This window comes from Hemicordylus capensis, chromosome 3, assembly GCF_027244095.1.
Source record: "Hemicordylus capensis ecotype Gifberg chromosome 3, rHemCap1.1.pri, whole genome shotgun sequence".
NCBI classification, from domain to species: domain Eukaryota; kingdom Metazoa; phylum Chordata; class Lepidosauria; order Squamata; family Cordylidae; genus Hemicordylus; species Hemicordylus capensis.
Genome location: NC_069659.1, coordinates 279,036,437 through 279,063,570, shown reverse-complemented (window position 1 = coordinate 279,063,570; position 27,134 = coordinate 279,036,437). Strand labels below are relative to the sequence as shown.

Here is a 27,134-nt window from a genome sequence, read left to right as displayed (position 1 = left end):
CTGAACTAACACCCTGCCCTGTTTACAGATTATGACATCTTGATGACTTACATACCCGCCTGAGTAATTTGAGATATTATTGCTCATTTTAATCAATCTAATGAGAACACCACCTTCAAACATTCAATTTCAATCATGCCCAAGAGGCTGCAAGAATGAATTTATTCTATAAAGTGTAAGGTTTTGTATGTAAATCAAAGTATTAAAACAATGTGATGAAACTCAAAAGTTTTTGAAATTGAGTCCCAAGCCTCACATTTCATTTGGAAATCTTCAATTATGCAGTGACTTGTTATCACTTTATCCTTGCAGATGCTTAAAATGGATTTTTAATTAGCCTTTGCAACAGGCAGATGTTGCTTCTCCTCGGTTGTCTTCCAAAATGGAATTCTCAAAAATCTGCTTTATGTAATATTTATGTAGATTAACCCTATTTTTGTCCCCATGGTACTTTGCTAGTCATGCCAAAGACCACAACATTGAAAGCATTTATATAAGACCTAAAAAGAAATGGTTGGTTTCCAGGCAATCTATATTCTCTCACTTGAAAAATACACATACACACATACACATACACTCTCCCTTTTGCTTCCTCAAACCTATTAGTCATATACTTAATCTTTAAGTAAATTTAAGTCCATCACCATTAGGCAAAACACAAAGGGCAATTCCAAACGAATGGCTGCTTAGAGTAATTTGTGATGCTCTCTTTAAAATACCATCCTAAACTGGGCGTAGGCAATTTGAAAGCTCTTGCTTGAAAACTACTAAAATAAACAGCTATTCTTTCCCCCCAGATTCCTAACTAGAGTCATGTTATTTATTTATTTATAAATGACTGAGTCATTTATTCCTAACTAGAGTCATGTGCAAGATCTCAGGAGAAGATGATGCTCTGTTCTCCCTTAACTTTTCACTACCTTGAGGCTGCAATCCTTTGTACAGGTGGCTGTCATGATCTCCAGCCCCATTATCCATGGTTTCACCACTTAAGTGAATCCATGGTTGGGAAATATAGACCTGACCTTGTTATCCATGGTATAGCAGTTTCAAATATCTGCATTTGGGGGCATGCATTTTTGTCCTTATGAGTTTGTGAGAGAGGAGTTTGGAGGAGTGTTTATAGAGGTTTTTGTGCTTCAAAAAGACATTTTTAACAGCATCTGATAGCCTTGGCATAGAAAAATCTTTCTCTAGAGCTTTTGGAGCCTCTTTGGAGATATTTCCATGGGGCCTTTACAAGTCTGTGGGAGTACTTTGGGTGCTGTTCTTGAGCCATTCCTATGGAGCTTTCTTGGAGGAGCCTCTTGCAGCATTGTGCAGCCCTGGTAAGATGCTGACTATAACTTTAATAATTTTAATTTTAATGTTTTATTTTCAAATTCCAAATTAAAAATTAAATTTTGATCTTAATAATTAATTACAGTATAGTACTGTACTGTATAATTGTAGTTAATTTAAACTGCAATTAACAATCCAATTGACTTTAAGTATCCATTGAAATTGCTTTTAAATATGGTATCCATTAAAAATTGACTGTAAATACTGTACAGTATCCATTGAAAATTGATTTCAAGTATTGTATCCATTAAAACTGATTTCAAGTAGTGCATGTGTTGTACAGTACTGCATCTGTTAAAAATTGATTTTAAGTACTGTATCCATTAACATTCATTTTAATTATAAATTACTGTACTGTACTGTATCAATTTTGTGGAGGGTTGTCTTGCAAAATTACGATACTGTACTATACAGCATTGTACATTTTCCCCTTCCTCCACAGCCAAAATGAGCTAGTGGAGAGCTCTGCTGAGAAGAATGGCAAAAGGTCTTGCAAGGTGTTGCCCTTGAGTGAGAGGGTGAAGCTGTTGTACATGTTGGCTCCATGTACATGTTGTTGTACATGTTGGCTCGAGGGACAGCATAGCATCCATTGCATGATATTATAGCATCAATGACTCCACTGTCTGCTCCATCAAGAAAAGTGAAGCCAGTATCCATCTGAGTGTGGTGTCCAGCACGTCCTGGACTCTTAAGGTGGTATTCCATCCACACAATCCCCACATGGAATGGATGGAAAAGGCCCTAAGTTTGTGGATAAAAGATCAAGCCCAGAGGAACATGCCACTGAATGGACCAGCCATTCATGATAAATGTTGTGGCTCTACAGACGGTTTGTGGTGGAAGGTGGTCAAGCAGCAGGAATATCTGAAGGAGTTGAGCACCCACCACCACAGCTGTGGAGTCATCATCGGAAAGCAATGATGCTTTCCACCTCCACTTTCCACAGCTTCAAGGAGGAAGAGGATGATGATAACAACAATGCCAACAGTAGGTCTGCCTCTGCAGGGCCTGCTTCTGCTACCTGATCTGTGCTCCAAGCAGAAGACCGGAGAGCTGGAGTGCTGCAAACTCCAGCAGTAGAGTGAAGGAACTCCCCTGTGTGTGTGTGTGTGTGTGTTTATTTATTTTTATTTCTTTACAATATCTCCATACCGCCTAAAACCTGTGTCTCTGGGCAGTTTACAATTAAAAGCATTTAACAAATCAAATCAATTACCAATTAAAATAATTTAAAACATTAAAAACATTTAAAACCCAGTATTATTTTTTTAAAAACTATAAATCTAATTAAAAGCCTGGGTGAATAAATGTCTCTTCAGTGCCTTTCTAAATGTTGCCAGAGATGTAGAGGTTCTTATTTCAACAGGGAGTGCATTCCAAAGTCCAAGTTTACTTGAATTGGATTTAATCCTGTACTCCCTCTTTGGCCAACCTACCAACCAATCAGGCCAGGAGTTTGTGCTCCCTGTGCTGAAGTGTTGGATTTCAACTGTAAGGTGACGAAAGACCCCTCATGTGTGTTTAGTTGAATTGGAGTAAATTCTTTGCTGCCTCTTTGGTCAACCTAGCAACTAATCAGGCCAGGGGTTGGTGCAGCTAAGTGTTGGTTTTCAACAGTAGGGTGGGAAAACTTCACAATGGCACATTACTGGATCTGCTGGGGGCCATTGCTGGAGCTCCTGAGAGAGCTGAGGGGGCCAAGGTACAGTGCTGTGCTGTACATGCATTTTATTTGTTGATGTTGAACATTTTATTAAACCAGTTCCAACAGCCAAGCGGCAAGCCTCATTCAGTTCAAAATGTGGCTTGGTTGGCTCCTTAGCAGTTAGAGCTGCTAAAATGATCTGAAATATTCTTTATTCTATTCAGATATTTGTTAGCAATATGAGTTGGATGTGATTGGTAAACAGGAAAATCTCTTTGTCAATGTTATTCCTTTAAATCCTATTATAGTAACTGATTGCAGATTAATAGAATAATAAGAAGAGCTGCTGCAGTGAAAACTTCAAATCATAATTGGCTGTTGCCCACACATGTACATGGCTTTTTGAAAGCCCTGACTCGGATTCAGAGGGTATTGATAGGTGTATGGCATGTGTTCCTGAAATATATGAAACAATGGTGATTGAGCAGTGAGAGGAGAATCCAGGAATTTGCATTTATTTCCAGTGTAGCTCTGTACCTAAGTGCTCTGTGTTAGGAAATGAACTGCAGGATTCACAGGGCCAGTTTCTGGACCATGAAACTGAACATAGGGCAAACTGGGGAGGGGGACAACTGGGGAGGAGGACAAAAACAAGGTTAGAAAACCAGGTATTTTATGTCTAACAATCTGGATATGCCTAGCATTCTAGAAATATTACATAGCCCTGTGCAAGGTTGGTGCTTTACCGGTTCCCAACACAGCTAGCACCTAGGAGGTGGATTGGAGCGCCTCTGTCAGGCAGCAAGGTGGATGGCAGCTTAGTTGCTATGACAGAGGGACTCCGGGCTCCACCACGGCAAATGTAAATGTGAAATTTAGCCCTGCATCTTCATTTTTAAAAAGTTAAATAGCAGCTGCAGTGAAGGAAGGGCTGATCAGGATTTAAACCATGGTGCACAGGGAGGGTTTTTTTTTTAAAAAAAAAACCACAACTTTTCCAGGCATGCTGCAATCCCACAAAAAATGTTTCAATGGAAGTGTCTCTTCCAGGGCTAATAGAATTTGGAGGGTGGTGTGTGTGTGTGTGTGTGTGTGTGTGTGTGTGTGTGTGTGTGTGTGTGATATCATTTTATATTGGGGCCATGACAAGAAGGGTGAAACACCCCCTCTCTGTGTGCTATAGTCTGGATTCTGATTGCCCTCCACAATTGTTCTTCCCACAGCCTCTCCCAGCCCCTACAGGGATGGGGCTGTAGCTCAGTGGTAAAGCATCTGCTTTACATGCAGAAGGTCCCAGGTTCAATCCAACCAATCTCCAAGTAGGTCTGGGAAAGACTCTGGCCTGAAACACTGAAGAAGTCACTGGCAGTCAGTGTAAACAATACTGAGCTTGATGGACCTATGGTCTGACTCAATATAAGGCAGCTTCCCGTGTTCCTATGTACAACACTTGGATTAAAAACAAAAACAAAAAACACCACCACCACAAACATACAGGCATACAGGCAAACTATGTGTATAATTAATGTGATGTGACATATGATAGGATCATCACCTCTTGGTTGTATCCTCATGAAATACATTGAGAAAGCCAACTTTTGTACCCACAAGAGGTGACTTTTCAAGATCCTTCCCACATGATAGGGTTTAAATGGACTAGGAGTGTCTGAAGTGAACCAATGAGAAGAACTCCACAGTCACCATGTGTGGGACAAGATAGATGATTTCACTCTTCATACAAACAACAAATGGTAGCTTTAGAAGTCATCATTTCAGGGACTTGCATTTTGCCTCATCTCTCTCATCTGGTCATTTGCATTGCAACACTAGTCCACTTAGCCTCACTCTCCAGTGTCTTCCCCAAGGCATCCAGGAAGACAGAAGTGGAAGCAGCCAGAGGTTATAGGCCATGGAAGAGTGTTAGGCCCTGCATATTGCAGGGGGAAAGCACAGGTACACCATTCAGAATTGTCAGTATTTTAAATCTGCAATCAAGCCATTAATCAGCTAAACTGCATTGGTTCATTAACTGTGCTCACTTCTGTCCATTACTTCTAAATGAGTTGGACTCAAAAGCCCCATGGGGAGTGCATGAAACAGACCATACCTCTTCCAGCTGCACCATGAAGGTAATGTTGTGCCCTTGTTCTGCTGTCAGGGTGCCATCTGAAGTGACAACTCGAAGCCCTCGTGGGGCCTTGGCAGGACACTGCTGAGGCTTGGCTGTGTACTGCTCACGAACGCCGTCTGTGCAGTTATTAGAAACAACCTTCCTATACCTGTTGAAAGAGAAAAACAGACACACAACAGTATCAGGCAGGGCTACAAGATGCCTGCTTATTTCAGAGGATTCTCTCCTATTGCAAATCATCTCTAAAAGTAAAGTAAAGTTGTGCCGTCAAGTCGATTTTGACTCCTGGCACCCACAGAGCCCTATGGTTTTCTTTGGTAGAATACAGGAGGGGTTTACCATTGCCTCATCTTGCGCAGTATGAGATGATGCCTTTCAGCATCCTTCTGTATCTCTGCTGCCTGATATAGGCATTTCCCATAGTCTGGGGAACATACCAGCAAGAATTCAAACCAGCAACCTCTTGCTCCCTAGGCCTGATATACTTCCCCATTGCACCATGAGGTAGCTTATAGATCATCTCTACTGCATACCAATTAATGTAAACTCCATTATCACAAATTAGCTTAACTCAATGAAATATTGTTTGCTGTAACATAGTCATTTTAAGTGTTCTTATTAATTGTTTCAATAATGTTATTTCTCAACTATTGTTGAGAGCTGCCTTGGGTATTTTTTAAATGGAAAGCTGGGGTATAAGTATTTCAAGAAAGATCAAATAGCTCTAAGTACAACAAATGGAGCCTCTTTCTGCTTCTTTTAACTTGGTGACTCTTACCTAGGACCCCCTCTCTTATACCGTGAACTTGCTTTGCTACTGAATGTCAGCAGATGACTTTCAAAGGAGTGTTGCCTATACTTTGAGTGGCTACCATCTTGAATCAACATGGTGGATCAACAACAACAAAAATGCTAGGACTTTTCCCTTGTGCTGTGAATGTAGTATGTGTCAGGCTGTAAATGTGAAAGCAATTAGAGGGAGACACATAGACACACAGAGACATGATGATTTCATAAGCCTTCGGTAAGTAAACTAAAATAAATTAAGTGTATACCTTCAAAATGCTATAGCAAGAAGTGTGTAGAGCTGGAGGGTGGCAGGGCTAGATCCGAATAGTTCTAGATCCGAATAGTTCTTGCACTATTTGCCTGCCTTACAATGTTAATTTAGCTCTTGCATCAGGGATATCAATTAAAATTTGGGATAAAAGTCATCTGCGTGTTATGTTAGGCAAAGCACTTAAGTTCTGATTGCTTTCTTGGAACCATTTGAAATTCTGATTAGTATTTTCATACAACTTTAAAAACTGAAAACAGAATCAATTCAATAGCTGAATGACATGCATGGGACAGTCCATATGGAACTGTATGGCCTTGGATAAACATTGTGGGGAGGACACATTTAAACACATCCATATTAATATTCCTAGATGTGCACATTTAATGTGTGAAGACAACATTTTTAGATTAGTTTTCTCCCTGGCATGCTAACTTTTCAGTACAAAACCTTTCTGACACGGGAGAGCTGTCAAAGTAGTGATGCATGAGCATTAATTACAATTCTTCCTGGCCCCACAAACCATTTGAGCTTTCTGTGAAGTATTCTTGGCAAATATTTTTTTTAAAACCCTCGAGGATCTTCAGCCTCCCCCTCCCACTTCCCCATGTAAAAAGAGCCTTACCCGTAGGGAAGAGGAAAGGCATATGTGGCATCAATATCACACATGGGGCTTGTAGTTTTCTCTGTGTCTGTGATCCATTGATGGAAAGGACAGTCAATCCAGCTAAATTCCAGCTAAAGTGGCCCCACAGGACCACTCCTGAATAGCAATCAGCTCTCCACATAGCCTGATATATCCTCCTCCTCTTTTTCTCCCTTTGGACTAGGTAGTGGTGTTGCCAGACAGCTCTATTTTGGGGTAGCACAGAGAACACTTCTCTATGCAATTGGAGCTGTCGGCTCACAGTCTCCATTTTGGATACCTCAGTTCATGAGATGATGAACTCTTCACCTGCCCATATTTGGCAAAGACAGCTGGTTGCTTGACATGAGCAAAACATGGGGCAATGTGCCCCAAGGTCATAATTCAGCATTAGTTTTATTACTTTGAACTTGTTTTAAGTTTCAAATTGTTTTTAATGTTTAAATTTTGTTTTGATTGTGTTTTTTATTGTGAACTGCCAGAGATGTAAGTTTTGGGCAGTCTAGAAATTTGTTAAATAAATAAATAAATAAATAAATAAATAAATAGCTATGACTGCAAAGGATCAACCCCAACCTCTCTCTCTTTATCTCTATCAGAAGAGAAGGCAACCAACCAGCAATCAGACCTAACTCAAAAGTAGACCTCAAGGGAGGAAAATACTCCCTTTTTGCAAGAAAGATTATATTGCTAGTACTCTTTGCAGCAATCCCAACATTGGGATTTGCAGCAATTGCAGCAATTTCCCAACAGTTTAATTGGCTGTCAACACTCAGAGTGCGGACAGCCCATTAAAATCTCAAATCGCATATCTTTGCACTAGGGGTGGTATCTCCGTTTCAAGATAAACCTTAAGTCCAGCTATTCACATCTACACGTACACATCCACCAATCACTCTTGCCTTTTGTTTGGCGAGGAAAAAGGGCGAAGAGTGAAGGACTACCACTCGCACACTTGAGAACCAGCAGGGTAACGTTCCATACAGATCCTAAGGCCACGTGGCTTGGCCAGGGGTATATATACTCAGAAACATTCCCACAGGCAATTCCCAAGCCGTGCTCCCTCCCTGGAGGGGCGAAAACTCAGGTAGAACAATGAAGTTCATAGTTGCATGAACTAATCAGTCTTTGGTGAGACTTGCAAGTGCATCGTATGAACCATTGGACTAAGGATAGGTGAAAGTAACCGCTTGCCTCTCTAAGTCTCCTCTGCTTTTCCTCCCCATTTTCAAGCACTTTCCATGGCAGATCTCGAGCCAGGCTTTGGTCTAAGCACCTTAACCAAGCCAACTGATTCATAATTAGGACTTTAAGCTAAATTATCACCAGCTATATTCTTACCTAGAATATTAGTTAAGAGTTATTGCCTCACCTAGCCAAATGTTTGCCTTCATGTGTCCCATTTTACCTTCAGTAAAATGTTTAAACGGTATTTCTGTCTCCTCGCCCTTTTCCAAAATGCAAAACTTGCTTAAATTGATACTGGGACAGACTCCTTCAAGCCAAGATAATTCCCCCACCTTAGACAAAAGCATAGTTGGAACATCTAGCCATCGTTCTGGGGAAGTTCTGGTAACAGTGGACCTGGCAGGGGCAGAACTAGGTAGTGCCAAAGGTAGATTGCAAATCCCATTTCCAGTCAGGCCCAGCTCAAAGGGAACCAGAACATACTCAACTTGAAATGGGGCCTGTAGGGGAGAATCTGAATCATTTATTTAGCATTAAAAAGCCCCTTAGTTTGATGAGAACAGAGCTCACCGAGGAGATCTGGAGACAACTGCTTAAGGGCTAAAATATGTTAAGATTTATTTAAGAAGTAACAAACTTAGATAGAAAGTCTGCATCCAGTACTAGCTACCTCATGGTAGAGAGTGCACAGAAGAAGGAAGTGTCCCAAGAGTATCAGTCTGCCAATAGGGATGGGCCCGGACCGGTCCGGAGGCCATTGAAAAGGCATCCAGACCTGGGTGGTTCAGTTCGGGGGTTGGGGGTTGCTTTAAGAGCGGCGGGAGGGTTTACTTACCCCTCCCGCTGCTTTCCTGATCTGGCACCATAAAGTTACGAGTAATTGGGGCGGCAGGATACCTCCCTGCTGCCCTTTCCCCGATGTTGCTCTAAAAAAAATGCTCCCTCCCTGACGCGCGCATGTCAGAGACGCAAAGGACTACTGGCAGGTTTTTTTAGAGCAACATCGGGGAAGGGGCAGCAGGGAGGTATCCTGCCGCCCCAATTACTCGTAACTTTACGGCGCCAGAGCAGGAAAGTGGCGGGAGGGGTAAGTAAACACTCCCGCCACTCTTAAAGCTGACCCCCCACCCCAGTGCCGGACCGCAGTGTGGCGGTTCCGTGCACACCCCTATCTACCAATTAGAAAAGACTGAGAGCAGAGATACAAGAGAACAAGGTGGTAGGAGTGAGAAGCCAAACCGGCCGAGGGGGTCATTTCGAAGGCCAGCAGGGGGAGGGGGAACCTCTGCTGACACCATCCCCTGCCGCCTCTAGGAACTCCTCCGAGGGAAGTAAAAGATTTAAAAAGTATTTTTTTAACAAAATGAAGCTCATGAACCCCCTTGGACCCGAATGAATTGGGGGGGGGGGTTAGGGACCAAACTGCCCCAGTTGGGTTCAAGGCCAGTATGGCCTCAAACCAAACCGGGCCAGCCAGTTCCGTGCACATCCCTATAAGGGGGCAGTCCTATACTCTCTGCCATAACTCGTAATGTCCTTGGTGATCAATAGGAGATATGGTGTTGAGAGTCAATGCCTTTGAAGTCACATCTCCAAGAGGGCCACAGTTTTTGACAAAGGTGAGGTAGCATTTTGAAGTTTCCCCATCTTGTACCACCACAGTTTCAAACCAATGGTCCCCACAGGCATATCTGAGATGAAACACATTGAACCACAAATCCATTCCAAATATTTTTTTAAATCATATTTCTTAAGTAGCAAAAATCACAAGCCTGATTAATAACATGGGGGACGTTTCAACACCATTTAGAAATGAGAATTGCATGTGATGAAATTGGTAATTCTGTGCTGAGGAACACTCACCCCGTGCTGTTGAGATAACTCTGACCAAGACTGCAGTCTTTTGACAAGGAGGATGGGTTGTACCAAAATGCTGGCAAACAATGTCCATTGCTGTGACGCTCAAATCCGTAGTCACTGATTTGCCAGAAGGAGAGATCATTTTAATGGCATGTAAACCACACATTGCAGTGTAAGCATGTAACTGTGAGAGGTAAAGTCACAGCAGAGGCAGCTGGTTAGGGTAGTGCTGGCGAGGGCAGGGCAGCAAGAGGAACCTTTCAAAGCCATTACCTTTGATACTGCTAGCACCTGGCAGCCTCTGTGAGCAGTGGTGCACACTGCCCAGCATCCCGTGTGTAGGCTGCCCTGCCTACTGCACTCATCTGGCTGCTGGCATGTCGTGGCCATTTGCATAGACAGCATAGCATTGCTGAACACGCCAATGGTTGCCACACAAATGGCTGCATGCACAGTGGCCAAATGAGAGCCGTGGGCAGGGAATCATCCTTGTGGGATGCTGGGCAGTGCACCACTGCTCATGGCTGCTGCCAAGGGTGAGGTAATAGCTTTTAAAGGCACCTCTCGCCACCCACCCCCTGGTGCCATACTTGCCGGCTGCCTCTGAGTCACAGTAAATATTGTGGAAGTCCATCACATCACAAAGAGAAACCCTTACGGATTAATTCTAACATCACTAACTGGGATTATTTGAAATAATGTAGGCCTTCACAAGCTGAGAATTGTGATCCACAGCCTCAGTCATCTGGTCTGTATTTGCATCTTGACAATAACTGTACATTTAAACTGGAATTACTTTTAATGGTACCAGTTTTTCTTGGCATTGTATTATATAGAGAATCATAGAATTTTAGAATTGGAAGGGACCTTGGAATCTTCTAGACCAACCCCCTGCTCAGTGAAAGAATCTGCTATACTATAGGATCCCTGACAGACAGTTGATTAGCCTCTGTTTGAAAATGTTGGGATGCCATGTTACCTGGTCACTGGGTGGTCCCGTGGAGTCTGGAGAAGGGCATGGCATCCCTCCACTGAGGCTTTCATTCCCTTTAGGGAGCAGTGGGGATGAGATGGGCCCAGGGTGGTTGGTTAATCAGTAGGATTAAGAGGACAAGGCAGGGAGAACTGCAGGAAACAGCTCTAGGGAGACAGCTAAGTTGGGTGTGGCAGGAAACAGGAAGCAAGGTCAGGAAGTGGGTGGGGCTGGAAGTAGGCTTTAAGCCCTGTCAGCTCTGCACTGGGGTATTTAAAGACAAGGCAGCTGATGAGGAGGAGTTGCTTCTGAGAATGGGGGCTTGGAGTTTTCCAGGAGAGGGAACTGGCTGAATTCTGTAACCCAGGAGGAGGAGGACAACAACTCAGGTGACAAGCTAATCTTTTCCTCTGGCTGTTCCAGAGGCTGACCTTTTGGGGGGTGTTCCAGTCATTCTGGAGTTCAAGAAGGGCTAGGAGCCCATCTCATCCCTTGGGAGTCTGTCAGAAAACCTCTAAAGAAGAAGCCCACCACTGCACAAGGTAAACTGTTTTACAGTTGAATAGGTCTTACAGTTAAGAAATTTCTCCTATTGTCTAGTCTGAATCTGTTTGCTTGTAATTTCAACACATTGGTTCCAATGCTGTCCTCAGGAGCAACAGAGAACAAGTCTGCTCTTTCTTCTGTGTGGCAGTCCTTCATATTTGAAGATGATTACAACACTGATTCAGTGGTACACTTTACCTTTACATAACATTAGCAAAAGCTACCTGAAATATTTCATGAATGGGTACACAAGCAAGTAGGTGTCATGTAACTCCTTGTCCCTCACATGAGAACAGGGATTTTCTTCTGTTTTGTTCTCTCTATGATTTGTCCTGTGTGTTGGTATGTGATGACTGTTTCTTATGGAAAGTTGTGGAGCATTAATTTATTTATTCAATTAAATAAATTATTTGCTATATAGAGTTGCTAAATATTTGCTGTATGTATTTAAATTATTGCTATATAGAGTTGCCTCATACCAGAGCTGACTACTGGCTAGTCTAGCCTACTACTACCTATTGGTTTCCAATATCAGAAAATAGAAATACTGTAGAAACCAATAGAAAACCTATTGGTTTTCTAGCCCTGCTCTCTGAAATTTGTTTCAGTTTGAATCTGAACCAGATTTGAGCTGACCTTGCTCAGGCTGGTTCTGTGCATTTTTGATCTGGACCCGGTTTGAAAGGGCTCAGAGTTCTACTGGTAAAGGGGAATCGGGTGATGATTCCCCTTTACCACAAAAGGGCAAGGAGGGGCTGGGGGTGCCACCCTAGAGTATAGGGGCTACTCGGGGGGAGCAGGTGGGGGAGACACCACTGCCCTAAAAGTAGATCAGATAGGAGGTGAGTAAGAAAGTACCTTAAAGTGCCACTGCTACTGGGGTGGCGGTGGGCGGACCCCCCACCCCTGCTGGTCTCCCTCCACATAGCCTGGGCCAGTTCTGGTCTGGTTTGAACCTCTGTGCAGGCATGGAATCAAATTATGGGAGAAACTGGAAGTCTCCTTGATTGACCAGCGACTGATATCTTTAATATGCATGTTACACACAGGTACATCGCTCAAGGTAAGGTGCAGCCTCGAGGGACATCTCACAAATGCCATCAGAACACGGAAGGGCTTCAAGCTAGGCTGCATACTGGAACCACTTTTATTCAACTTCTCCATCAACAACATGGTGGAGGAGCTCAAAAACCTAGATTTCCATCCCACAAAACGTGCAGGAGCCCATATTTCCACCCTACTATATGCAGATGATGCAGCAATACTCTCAAGGACTCCCTTTTGCCTTGAAACAAGCACTGAGGGCCTTAGCACAGTATTGCAAGGAAGTCATGTTGGAACTTAACTATCATGACACCAAAATTATGGCATTTACCAAAAGGCCCATCATCAATTCTTGGTCCATAGATGGACACAAGATTGAACAGGTTCCTTGCTTTAATTATCTGGGGGTAGTCCTTCACTCCACTGGCACATGTGGACTATGTTGCGCAGAGGAGTACTTCTGCCATCCTTAAGTTTCTTTGGACAAGAGGGGAGTTTCTCTATTATATGCCTGCAGCGCTCAAACTGTTTGAAGCCAAGTCACTGGCACAGCTTCTCTATGGTGCCCACTGCCAGCTAGGATCTTCTCCAATTTTGCCCCATTGAAGCTCGTGCAATCTAAGTTCTTAAGAGCAGCCCTTCAAGTCCCAAGATGGGTCTCTAATACTACCCTGCAACTGCCGGCCACCGTCGACCCACCAAGTCTCCTCATGAGGATGATGCCCGAACTAGGGTAGGAGAGCACACCTAGGTCTGTCCATGCAGGCCAGATAGAAAACCCTGGCTCGGCTGTCTTCCTCACAAGGAGACTTGACAGGGCAACACGATGGGGGCCTGCGGTTTGAGGTGACCTGGGCCGCTGTGATGCTGCACTCACTGAATGAGTGAGTGGAGGAGGTAGGGGATGTCCAAGTGAGTGAAGGGGAGGGGGTATGGCTGGGTGAGCGAAGTGGAAGCTTCTAGTACATCACTTACCGTGTTTTATATTTTTATGGCTCTTATGCTGGTCTAAAACTGAAATAAAGGTGATTGATTGTGCAGGTGTGGAGGCCATTAAAATGGCTTCCACACATGTTCAGAGGCCATTTTAGTGACCTTCAAACCTGCACAGAAGTTTGAATCAGGCCTGAACCAGCCTGAGCTACTCAAGGGGAGGCAGGTGGGGTTGGTGGAGTCACTGCTTCTCTGCTGCCAGCACTCTTAAGGTACTTCCCTCCCACCTGCTCTACTTCTAGGGAAGTCCTCCTGCCCCCTCCCTACTGGTAAAGAGAAATCCTCATTGGATTCTCTTTTAACAATAGAGTTCCAAGTTGGCTCGGTTCAAACTGAGCCCAGTTTGGTTCAAGCTCCGACTCATCAAGGCCAATCTGACCATGAACCTTTGAGCTGAGCTGGCTGAACATTGAGCCCAGGCCAAACTGAGCCAGCTCATACACCCTTAGATGCCAGAGTCTCTATCTGGGATATTTTGCATGCAAACAGTATGTTCTACTACTGAGCTGAGACACTTGCCCCACCAGTACCCTCTTTTCATTGGAAAACATTGGGCAGGAAAATGCCAGCGTTTAGCAATGGACTTTCAGCATTCTGTTTCTGTATTTAGTTTGTGCAATTTTCCTGAGCCTTTTCTGTAAAATGCCAGTCCTGGAAGGGTGGCTAATTGCATGTGGGATATCCTTAATGATCAAATTAGTTTTATAAGTATCCTTACTGGATGGACAGCATGAAGGCTACTGAAATGATTATTCAATCAATGGTGAAGATTACTTTCCTTTTCTGATGAAAAACAAATACTTATACATGAATGAGATTTCTTTCCTCTGTTATCTCATTGCCACCAAGCCAAGATGCTTGTATTGTTGAGCTCTTATGTTTCAATATAATTAAAAAGTGGTAACACTGCATTCTCACAGCATGTTTAATGATCTAATAAAAAACAAAGCAGCAAAATATACAGCAAAGAAGATAAATGTTCAAAGCCTGATCTAATCTAACAATATTAGTTTGTGTTTCCATGTTGCATATCCTCTTCCTTCCAGGTGATGGATCCTAGGTGATATCTCTCAGCACCAGATATGGGTTTTAGAAGTACTGCTTAGTCTTTTTGAAGGCCAGTGTGATTGCACTTTCTGCCCTGGAAACTCTGTTCACACCTAAGATGTTTGATAGCTGGATGCGGGTGAGAGAAAAGCTTATGGCTGTATTTGCATGTAACACAGAATTGTGCGATCAATGGACCAGCGGTTCTTCTCCCCATCCCCCATTTTTCTGTCCACATTCACTCATAAAAGGGAGATTGCAAAGAGGGGGAACTGGCTGGGTGGGCTTCCTTCAGACTTTTACTTCTGTATTCAGTCCCTGAACTCCATTTTTGCATTGCATGCGAATGGGCTATGTATATTCTCAGAGATGCTTCCTTATTTTTTATTTCTTCACATATTGCAGAACTAAGCTCTGACTTTGACTGCAGGATTCGTAGCTAAAATTTAATGCCCTGAATAAACCAGTGATTAATCTGCTTTACTGCACTGAAGTATACTAAAAATGGTGGACATCTGCCTGCCCCATGTCTAATCACACCATCCCTTCCTGAGAAGAAGTCAAGCGCTACATCCATCCACAACATACAACTTCCCATTTACTTCCTGTGGAGAGGCCTTGGCATTGGAAGAGTAATAGTAATAACAATAACAATCTTACATCGCAGTATATTGAGGTTTTGGAGCATCTGAAGCATTCCATGCACCTTATGAAGCAAGAAGTTTTAAAGCACTTCAAAAACAGAAGCTAGTCCTCTCGCTCCACAAGAGCACATACTAATGTACAGTAATATCTTTATTAGGATTAACCAAGTGCCACAAAGATATGAGCAATCTTTTGAGTTCTCTAGAATTCTTTATTAAGCTGGGTATGAAGCAAAATGGGTGGGGAGAGGGTCGAAGGACACAATGTTGTTGCTTAAAATGGGGCAGCTTGGAAGGGCACTGAATTTAGCGGTCCAGAGAAAGGATTGTAAAACTGGAGGAAAATGCTCTACTATCATGGGGCTTAATCTGGCTTGCATGTCAGACCAGGTAATATTACCCAATTTGGCATTTGTTGGCTATTTACTAGCATACAATTTAAATTAATGTCAAGCTTTGCTGACATGTTAAGCTTTCATCTTACTTCTGTGTTCTTTATCACAAGGGACTTGTATGTTCCACTTAGTGCTGCAGTCAGATCAAAGTAACTTCTAGATTTTAAAGTAGGAAGGAAGGCAGGTTAGCTTCTCCCCCCTCCTTCTCCTTGCCCTCCCTGCTGCCTCCTGGCCACGTGGATCAGCCATGCACATGGGTGGCTCTCCCAGGAGCCACGTAGCTTTCTAGAGATTGGGAGAATGCAATCTGGCCTCCAGGAATTCCACAATGTACCGTGCAGTCAACACGGTGCATTGGGGCATTCCCCCATCAGACAGGACATTCCCCATCTCTGTGTCTGTTCAGTAGGGGTGTGCACAAAACCAGGTTACCCAGTTCAGTTTCAGTCCAAACTGGACGCAAACCAGACCGGGCATTTTTTGTTTGGGAGACCCCCAAACACCCCCTGTTTGGTTCAGGTAGTTTGTGTAAAAAAAAAAAATCTTTTAAACATTTTTAAAAGTTATAAAACTCACTGCCTCCCTCCCTGGGGTTTCTCTGAGGCTGAAGGGGAGGATCTCCAGAGGTTCCCCCTACCAGCCTCCATTTATTCACAAATAGCCCAGTTCAGGCAGACTCTGGGCCTCACCTCCATGGCAGTGGCCATTTTGGAGGCTGCCGTGCATGCCCAATAGGTTTCTGCTTAGCCTGGTCATGACCCAGGCACCCCTGCGGGAGAAGCACCTGGAGCTACTAGCGGTGAGTTGTATAACAAAAAGGGTTTAAAAAAATCACAAACCCCCAAACCGGAGGGTGTTTGGGCCGGACTGGTCTAGGAGTGGTTAGGCATTGAACCACCAAACTGGCCATGTTTGATGTTGAATGGGTCCTAATTTGGACTCGTCTGCACATCCCTACTGCTCAGGCTACAAGTAGCCCGAGCAAACACACAATCCTAGCTGCTGGGTTAAGAGTGCACTCATACTCTTACCCCTGGCTAAAGACCAGGTCAAAAAGCTGGGTTAGGTGCTGCAGCAGTGCTGGGATCCACTTAAATCCCGGTGCTGCACACAAGCAGCCTAATCCAGGCCGGGCTGCTGTAGCCTGGGTTAGGCTGCTCATGATAATAGCCTTCTTGTATCTTAAATAAATGGAACAGTCATTGAGCACCATCCAGAATACATTATTCATGACAAAGTTCCATTGAAACTCATGACTAATTTGTCTCATGGATTTCAGTGGCTCTTAGTTATGATAACTAGACTGGATGCTGCCCATTGTTTCTTTGTCCCAGTAGCCCATCCTAAACCTGTCTAGCGCCTAGTGCAGCCAATTTTAGCTGCAGAATTCCTCCCACACTCAATCTTAAAATTATTTAAATTAGCAAACTTTGGGAGTTTTCAATCATCCCAACCCAGAGGACTTATATCTTGGCACCATGAGAAATTATATGGCTACATGTGTGAAACAGACGATTGATGGCAGTAATAAGAGAGTGCACTTACGTTATCCCCCTCTCCTAAGATTGATCCACAAGCTCGTACTAGGTGTACTGACCTAACTGCGAATATACCCCCCACATTTAGTTCATCTCCTCTTAATGCAAGCAGACAATATGATGCTTCACTTGTAACTATCTCGGCAGTGGGCAAAGTATCTGAATATTTCCAGCCTCTACACAGCCTGAGCTGCTATGAAGTAACTGACAACGGTGTGGAGATGTCCATTGGAGGGGTGTGTCGGGATCATAAAACTATCTCCAGAACTGGAGGTTTTGAGAGTTTAAGAGGAACCTCTCTTGACTTCATGGAGCCTCCCTCAACAAAAACTAGAGACTCTATTATGAAATCAGTAAGCCTGCTAGACAAAAACTCCTATGTTTGTAGTGCATCTAATTATGAATCCAAGCAAAGGTTGCTGTCAAAGCTTTCGCTGTGGAATGACCCTCACTTTGACGGTCTTGCTCATTTATTGAATATATCAAACTCCTCATCTTCTGTCCTTCAAGAATCTACTACTTTGCAGCAGAGCCAGGCACATCCAGTGTTCCATATCAGCCCTAGGAAATTCTCTAGGTTAGATCTTACAGTTTTCGAGTGTCCACACCTGGATGTGATCTTGGAGAATACCCCTTGTCCTTTTGAGCAGGCTCGGACTTCTAACATATCTGGTGAGACAGTAATCCTTCCTGATGCTTTCCATCCCTGCAGTTGACCATGTATAGACTCCAGTGAACTAGTTTGCTGTTCTTGGAATGTAGCAGGCTAGGCCAATAAGATCTCAGATCGTGTTCTGGTTAATTTTCTTTCAGGGTTTGATATTTTGATACTCCAAGAGACCTGGGCTTTGGATGATATTGCTTTTGATGGCTTTCATGTGTTATGTACTCATGCTTCTCCAAGTGAGAAGGGTGGCAGGGCTAAAGGTAGTTTGGCTGTAATGATGGCCATCTCTATCCAAGTGAATATAAACCCCCTGCCTTTTCATGTCTGTTGGGTTCTGGCAGTTCTCTTGCAATTTGGGCTCACTCAGGTCATTCTGATTAATATTTATTTACCTCCTATGTGTAAGCATTCACGATTTTAAATCGGCTTTCGGTTCTATTTCAAGGTCCACCTTATGGGAAAAGCTTGCTCAAATTAACATTGATAGACGGCTTCTCTTTTTAATGTGTCACCTACATGAAAATCCCAACATAAGAGTAAGATGTAACCCTAAAGGATCCCTGTCTCAATCAATTTCTACCAACAAAGGAGTTAGGCAGGGGTGCATCTTAGCACCCTCACTGTTTAATCTTTATGTTAACAATTTAGCAGTCAACTTAACAGATCCAGGGATTCATCCTCCAACTATTGCAGGAGTTGGAATTTTACTTCTTCTTTATGCGGACGATGCAGCAGTCATGGCTAGATCCCTTGTTGGGCTTAGGAGAGCTCTTAGGAAGCTGGGTTGTTATTGCAGGGATAATCATTTAATTATTGACTACCAGAAGTCTAAGGTCATGGTTTGCGCTAGAAGGCCTAGAGTGATGCATTGGTCCATTGAAGGCTATCGACTCGAGCAGGTCAACATCTACAAGTATCTTGGTGTGATTCTTCATGCCTGCCAGAGGGTCTTGGAAGGCCCACATGGACCATGTAGCTCAATTGGCACAAAGGAGTTCTGCTGCCATTTTGAGATTCTTTCGTACCAAATGTGGTGAGGTTATACCAGCTGCCATAAGGTTATTTGCAGCCAAATCTAGGAATCAGCTTCTTTATGGTGCCCAACTTGGCCTGTACCCTTCTTATAGGATGTTGGAAGTTCTGCAATCTAAATTCATCAGGGCAGTTCTTAGAGCCCCCAGATGTTCTTCTAACGTGGTGCTGAGACTCGAATTGAGGATTCAGAGAATTGAAGCCAGGGCATGGATCTTAATCTTAATTTATTGGCTTCAGATAAATCCCCCCCCACCCCCAGTGCTGGATCTCTCTGGTCCTGGCTGATAGATTTCATTCATCTTGGATGCAAGCTGTCCAGAATAAAATTTCAGCCCTGGGCCTCTCTCAAGATTACCTTTCCCTCTTAAGTTATGGCCAGGCTGTACAGGTATTGAACATATTGTACATATTGTACATATTGAAACAAAGAATTCTGGACATAGAATATCAGAATGACCTTAGTCTTATTTCTGACTATATCAGGAGGAGACTTGATTTTCCTTTTGGAGGTTTGTCTTCTTATTTAAAAACCTTAATCTACCCCTGACATCAAAGGGCTTTTTTCAGGGTGAGACACGATGTACTGCCCTCTGCAATGCTTTCTGGGAGATTTTTGAAGGTCCCAAGGAGTGACAGACTTTGTCCTTGTGGTCTAGGGGATGTTGAAAATGTACAACATGTTCTGTTGCATTGCTTATTCTACAGGGACATACAACAGACTTTAATAACTCCAATTGTATTATCTTTACCTGGTCGTTCAGAAGAATTTTATGTTGCTTTTTTGCTTGCAGATAAAATTCCTTCTATTACATATAAGGTGGCTAAGTTCTGCTCTATTGCTATTAGGACTCAACAGCAACTAACTTCCTGTCCTGTCTTCTAGATTCTTGGCTCGGTTAGGATGTTGGATACCAGCAATCATCCCAAGCTTTTTCCTGCCCACCCTTGTTTTGCTAAACATCCAACTTGATAAAATAGTTCTGGACAACTTGCAAACTTACTCAAAATGAAGCATTTCAGTAAGTCTTCCAGCAATCCTGTAAAGTTGGTCAGGTTTATTATTCTCATATTGCAGAAGTGGTGAGGGAGAGAGTGGCCAGCATCCAAACTAAGTGCAAATGCTTCAGGGAGGAACCATTTCCATACATCTGCCCTTCCCTCTGAAGCTGACTGTGACTCCCAAAAATATATTCCTGGGGGTCACACTGCCTCTTGGATATATTTTTGGGAGTCACAGTTGGCCTGAGAGGGAAGGACAGATAAATGGAAGTCACTTTTCCCCCAAAGCACAAGCTGCACATTTGCAGCTGCACCAGCACTTTGTTCATCTAGATGTCAGCCACTGAGTTTCTGCACAGTGAGCCCAGCTCCTGAGTTCATGTTGAAGGAAATATTTCAAATGGGGAATACTGGTTCATGTGTTTTAGGCTCAAACTACTCCATGTGACAAGCAGATTTGTGTTTAAATGCATATTTCCCCCCATCACACAGAAAGCAGGGGTGGTGAGGGTGATTTTAAGTGCCAAAGTGGTACCTGGATATGTGAGTTTTCCTCCACTTGAAACTTACTTGCCTACAATTGGATGTTTAATTTTGATACCAGAAATTTCATTGGGGAGACTACGAGGTATGTGTGAGGGAGAGGATCCACACTCCTTGCCTGTGTACTCTTTTCTCTCTCTTTGAATCAGATCTCTCTTTTCCACACTTTACATGTGGGATGGAGACCTGTGTGTAAAGCATACAAATCAGTGATAGCTGCCATCACATGGTGTTTGTGCCTTAGCCAATTTGTCAAACTAGCTTTCTGTGCTATGCTGGTCAGCTGTAGACTTCTTGCTGTAACAATTTTTAGATTTGCCATTTGCCTTCTCAGCATATATCTACACGCACACACACGACACAAGCAGCCCCATCCATCTCACGAGAGGTATTAGTATCTCTTTTTCACCTTGCAGACCTGTAATCTAATGAATTTCTTGTCTCCCCTCTCATGCACACGGCACACTGATGATAACAACAAATTGCTGCCTACCTGTAGGCACAACAGGCTGCCTTGCAGTCAGCAAGCATTAGCATCAATTGGAGCAGCAGAGTATGAACCTGCCTGCTGAAATCTGAATATGGGAGTCGAGTGTGCTGAGGTGGAGAACATTACAGCCTGGCATCTGGTATTTGAAATTGGTATTTACGACCTACATCTTGTGGCAGGTCAAGGCTGGCTGAAGCTCCACATTACTTGCATATGCGTGTAATGGTTACCAGATAGTCCCCTTTTTAAATGGGGAAAAGCCATTTCGAGTGAAGATGGATTGGGAGCAAAGTTTTTAACCCTTTCCTTCCCCACCACTTACTGCTCCAAATTGTTCCCCCCATCCAGCAGCTTTCTGGCCTCTTGTAGGGTTTTCAATGTGTGTCTTTCATGGGGGGGGGAATGCTGCTGCTTACCTGAGCCCACTCTTGGCTGCAGCCCCTTTGCCACACCCAGCTTTAATAAAGCATTAGGCTAGTGGGTGAAGATCAACTGGATGGGAGGCTGGTGGGGTATCAGAGCAGACAAACTTCCCACACCTATTTGTATCCTCATTCGGTGTTGTAAGGCATCCTTCCCTCCTACTCTAGGGAACAGTGTGGGATTTGGCTGGTCGTCCTTTTGGGGGCAACTTTGGAATTTTTGGCTCTGATTGGCCGGAGGTAGAGAGTCTCTTTGCATACCTCATATTGTTTACTTTAGTTAATTACACTAACTGCGGTCACAACAACAGGTATAGTGCAGGCCTGAGGATACTAGATACTAAACTTAACAGTAAGCACTCTAAGGCAGGGGTTCCCCATATGTGGTACTCCAGATGTTGTTGAACTACAACTCCCATCTTCCCCAGCTACAATATATTATGATTGGGGATTATACTACTACTACCACGAATACTTATATACCGCTCTTCAACCAAAGTTCGCAAAGCGGTTTACATAGAAAAATAAATACATGAATAAATAAGATGGATCCCTGTCCCCAAAGGGTTCACAATCTAAAAAAGAAACATAAGGCAGATACCAGCAACAGCCACTGGAGGGATGCTGTGCTGGGGCTGAATAAAGATTGTCCTTCTTCCCTTCTCTGTCGGCTCTAGATTGTATGATAGGAGGTGTGATGTACAAGATTGTGAAATTTGTGAACAGGGGGAAGGAAACTATGGAACAAAAGGTGCAATATAGAAAATTCAAAGTTTAGGTTGCACTTCATTCTATATTGGGGAATCTGGTAGATCATTGAAAGATAGATAGCAGATATGAGGCATTGTGCACAGAGAATGAAACCCTGGTCACTGCATATGAGGATAAAACATGAAGGCCAAATATTGCCTATTAAAATATCTATTTTGGGAACTGAAAGGAACCTACAAAGACGGACAAGCATTATTTATAGAGAAACTGAGACCTGACGTTAATGCTTGGGAGGCATTGGCCGAGGCCATGAAATTCATTAGCCTCTGAGAAGAATCAGGTGATTCCCCCTTTTCTCTCTCCTTGCCCCCTCGCTCATTATATCTCCACCAGTCATGAAACAGTATGTTATGTCTAAGGAATTTAACTGCTGGGGAACGGAGGAGGTTTTTTATCTGTGCTTATTTCTGTTTAGCTGAGGATGGTGTGTTACACCAAAAAGTCTTGTGTGTCAACTCTTTCATTTTTCTTTTTCACAGTAAAGGGTCTCTTTGTTGAGAGTTCGTTTAAAAGGCTTTATTTCACAAATATATGTTAATGTGGTAAAGATAACTACAGCTGTTTCTCTGCAACAGATTGCTTTTACCAGTGTTCATTCTATATGCAAGGAAAAATCTCTGTGGACTAGAGTTAAAGATTGTAGCAGCCACTTAAAGAAAAAAAACAAGGTAATTTATTTGTAGGCACAGATATAGCAGTACAACTGGTGGCTCCACAACAGCAGATTTAGGCCTCTTTCATACATAATGGAAAACCGAAGCTGAAGGGGCCAGAGCTTGTCAAACATCTGAATGCGTGCAAATCTGGTCCTGTTTGGAAAGTATCCCAAGGTTTTGATTAACATAAGAACAGCCCTGCTGGATAATGCCCAAGGCCCATCTAGTTCAGCATCCTGTTTCGCACAGTGGCCCACCAGATGCTGCTGGAAGCCACAGGCAGGAGTTGAGGGTATGCCCTCTCTCCTGCTGTTACCCACTGCAACTGGTACCCAGAGGCACCCCACCCCCGAGGCTGGAGGTGGCCTACAGCCCTCCGACTAGTAGCCGTCAATAGACCTCTCCTCCATGAAGTTATCCAAACTCCTCTAAAAGTCATCCAGGTTGTTGGCTCCCACCACATCTTGTGGCAGAGAATTCCACAAGTTGATTATGTGTTGTGTGAAAAAGTACTTCCATTTGTTGGTCCTAGATTTCCTGGCAATCAATTTCATGGGATGACCCCTGGTTCTAGTGTTATGGGAGACGGAGAAGAATTTCTCTCTATCCACTTTCTCCATACCATCCATGGTTTTATAGACCTCTATCATGTCTCTCTGCAGTTGTCTTTTTTATAAACTAAAAATCCCCAGGTGTTGTAGCCTTGCCTCATAAGAAAGGTGCTCTAGGCCCTTGATCATCTTGGTTGCCCTCTTCTGCACCTTTTCCAGTTCTACAATGTCCTTTTTTAGATGTGGTGACCAGAATTTGATTGCCATACTCCAGTTTGAAACCTTGGGCTGCAGTGAGTTTCCCCACTCATAAGTGAGGTTTCGAGCTGCCTACAGTGTGTCCAAATGCAGAACTGCAGGCTGAGCTGGCTGAAACTAGAGTTGAGGGATGAAGCTCCGCCTTCCCCCCTGCTGTGATTGGCTATCTGGGCTGTCCTTCATGCAAGAAGGAAGCCCACACAGCCAGTTCCCCCTCCTCTCTGCAGTCTCTGTGACTACAGAGAACCTCCTGTTCATTTTGTCTGAATGTAGACAGGAGAGCAGGATGGGGGGGGGGTGTCAGGAGCGGAACCTGGACTCATGGTTCCACGTTACGTGTGAGTACAGTCATAGTGTCTTGATGAAAGTTGCTCACACTTATCTCAAACAGGGTTCTTGGTTGGGGGCGGTTAACATTACTAAGCAACAAACTGTCATAGTTCCTATTGAAGACCTGCCCTCCCCTAGGGATGCGCCAAAACTTGATTTGACTGTCTGCATCGCAGACATCTCCCTTTAAAACTGAGGGCTTACACAGTCCCTTTAAGGCCGAGGACAGCAGGTCTGTACATGCTCCTCCTCCGCTCACAGCGATTACAGCCATCCAAGCACTCCTGGCTATGCTTACAAACTGGCGGAGTGTCTCCCAGCTGCCCCTAGATGCTGCCAGCACACACATGGCCTCTGTGCATGCACGGTGGCCATTTGTGTGGCCAGCAACCGTTCTGGCCACACAAATGGCCACTGCCTCACAGGGACAATGGGGAAATGCTTAGCCAGTGCATGGGCATGGCTGCAGGGAGCACCAGGATGGTGGCAATGGCAGCAAGCAGAGGAGGAGCAGGTAGAGCTCTCATCTGCTTTAAAGGGGCTGTGTAAACTCTCCATTTTAAAGGGAGGTGTCCGTGGTTCAGACAGCTGAACTGCATTTCGGCACATCCCTATATACCCCTTTCTGATAGCTTGGGGAGAGAGTTTGAGTGGTGATTTTTAAAGCTCCCTAGCAAACAGAATGCTGGCAACTTCCTGGATTACTAACTGAGCCTTCTTTATATCTTCTTTCAAATTTCTTTAGAGTGGGGTACCTGTGCTGCTGTTTGCTTTCCCCCTTTAAAGCTAGCTGGAGAATCATCTCCTGCAAAGTGCTTCTAGTCAGGTTTTTCTTCTCTCTAGATCATGGATGAGACCCAAACCCAATCTCACTCAACACAGTCAAAAAGCATTCAGTTGTCAGCATGTTAAAGCTTACTGAAACATTCTGTGTGTCCTTCTCTAAATTGAAGCTCTTAAGTTTTGCTTCACATAGACATGCTTGGAACTCATTACCCTAGCTGAAATCAAGTGCAGAGCTCAGATATTGACTTACTGTGATATCACATGAGTTTATATCAGCCAGTAGCTGACATGATTAGGAAAATTACTCAAAGCAGTCAAATGGGACTACTTTTAGTAATCTTCCTCATGTCAGCCAATGAATGAATAACAGCTTGCAGACTGCCAAGTAGAAGTCAGCCAGTTATTACATTGGGGTTTGTTTGTTAAATCATTGTTATGTTCTTGTGACCTTCTGGAGGGCAAACTGGCAAAGATCTATCTATCTACACACTTGCTTTGTGCTTTTATACCTGATCAGATCTGCATTATGGTAACTTGCTAGAGTTGACATTGCAGGGTGGCGGAAGACAGCAAACCATCATAATCATGATTCTGAAGAATATTGTTACGTGCTCTCCAACTCCAGTTCTCTAAGCAGTGAGATGCTTGGGAGGTATAGAGAGACTTAGATTCTGGTTTCCCTTAGAAAACTTGAATCACTAGAGACTTGTGCTGTCTTTTTAATAATTGGTTTATTTACACAAATAAAGGTGGCCACCATTATCTGTGGTTTTGGCACTCATGGTTTCACATATCTGCGGTCAGGCAATATATACCCAACCCTGTTATTCGTGGTAGGCATATCACATATCCATGTCTTCCAGCAGCACAGTTCTGCCTTTACATGGTCATGCTCTTGGTGCATGTGCTCATGGGATGATAGAGCAGTTTGGAGGAGAGCAGTGGGATGCTTTGGTCTAGGGGTGTGCACAAATCTGTTCAGAGCCCCTTTGGGGTATCTTGCTTTAAGGGTGGGGAAGGGTGCACTTACTCCTCCCTCCGCTTCCCCCCCCCCGCAGATGCTCCATTATTCAAGGCTCCTTCAGGGTGTACCTCCCTGCCACCCCGTCCCTTCTTTGCCCAGAAGTACCTGTTGCGTGCCAGGTATAATAGAGCGCCAGCAGGGGGAAAGCAGAGGGAGGAGTAAGTACAGCCTCCCTTGCCCTTAAAGTGAGACACCCTCCCCCCACCGCCCAGTTCTGTGTACATCCCTAATTTGGTCTGCATGTTTAGAGGTTTTTGTGCTTCCCAAAGCCAAGTAGCATTTTTCATCCTTAAGGAGCACGTGGGAGCCTTCAGGAACTATTGATCTGATCCTCTTGGAGGCTTTTTGGAGCCATTGCTCTTAAGCTTTTATTGAGCTGTTCTTGTGGAGCTTCTTGGAGCCATTTTCTGGAGCAGCAGTGTGCTGCCCATGTAAGCTGCTAATTATCACTTTTATGAATTCTGATGAAATTTTATTTTTATCATCAAATTAAATCTTTTATTTACAGAATTGTATTTAATCTAATTGCAATTAAAAATTCAATTTAAATTAAATTGATTTTAATTATCAATTGAAAATTGATTCTCATCTCACTCCTTGATTCTCATGCACTCCTCTGTGAGTGTTTACTTGAATTAGATTTAATTTTGTGCTGCTTCTTTGGCCAGCCTACCAACCAATCAGGCCAAGCGGCTTGTTCTGATAAGTGTGGGACTTCAACAATGGGGTGAGGAAATGTCATGATTACACATTACTGGAGAAGCTGGGGGGCTTTGCTGGAGAGTGAGAGAGCTGAGGTGGCCAAGGCACAGTGCTGTGCTCCATCCTTATTTCTGCTTCCCCCCCCGTGTTTTCAGTGATTTTTCAGTCATTTTCCTGAGCTCCAGAACCTAACCCCCCAATTACCATTGACTTAAGGTTTCATTATCCATGGTTCCTTTATCCTCAGTTGGAGACCAGAATGGAACCCCTGTGAACTACAAGGGCTACCAGTACACAGGTTGAACATTAGATTGAGTTAAGCACTCTTATAAGCACAGCAACAGGTTACATTAATTCTCATTAATTTGACAGTAGTTCAGGGGATACTTTCAAAGTCCTCCTCTCCTACACAAGGGGAGAGAAGGGAGAGAGGGCAAGAGACCAAGATTTGCTGTGGCTTGTTCACAATCATCCAAACCATCTGAACGGAACCAATTTCTAAAATCTGATTTCCCCCCAGATGCAGAATATTTTTATATGCTTAAGAAAGTCCAAGTAATGATTTAGCTCAAAGAGCCTAGTCCTGATGCCAATTTGGATTGTCTGAGTAATTTGGGAATAGAAGGCACTGCTTTTCTGTGGTTCTGTTCCTGTCTCTTGCGTACATTCCAGAGGGTGTCACTTAGTGACAGCTGCTCTTTAAAACAGAAGATATTATATAGAATCCCTCAAGGCTGCATTCTGTCACCAATGCTTTTTAATATCTACATGAACCTGCTGGGTGAGGTCACCAGTAGTTTTGGTACAGGGTATTATCAGCATGCTGATGACACCCAGATCTATTTCTCC

At 43.7% G+C, this 27,134-nt stretch overlaps 1 protein-coding gene across 8 annotated transcripts in view; it reads right to left on the bottom strand.

The window, feature by feature from the left end:
- Positions 1-27,134, bottom strand: part of SORCS1 (sortilin related VPS10 domain containing receptor 1) — a 664,028-nt gene that overhangs the window by 89,748 nt on the left and 547,146 nt on the right. For all 8 annotated transcript variants that reach the window (XR_008318829.1, XR_008318830.1, XM_053305813.1 and 5 more), the window contains exons 17-18: positions 9,875-9,988; positions 5,097-5,268 (exon numbers count right to left, since the gene is read on the bottom strand). Coding sequence is in view for 6 of the 8 variants with exons in the window: in XM_053305813.1 (XP_053161788.1) it covers positions 5,097-5,268; positions 9,875-9,988 (286 nt within the window). In the remaining 2 variants the exon portion in view is untranslated. The remainder of the gene's footprint in view (positions 1-5,096; positions 5,269-9,874; positions 9,989-27,134) is intronic.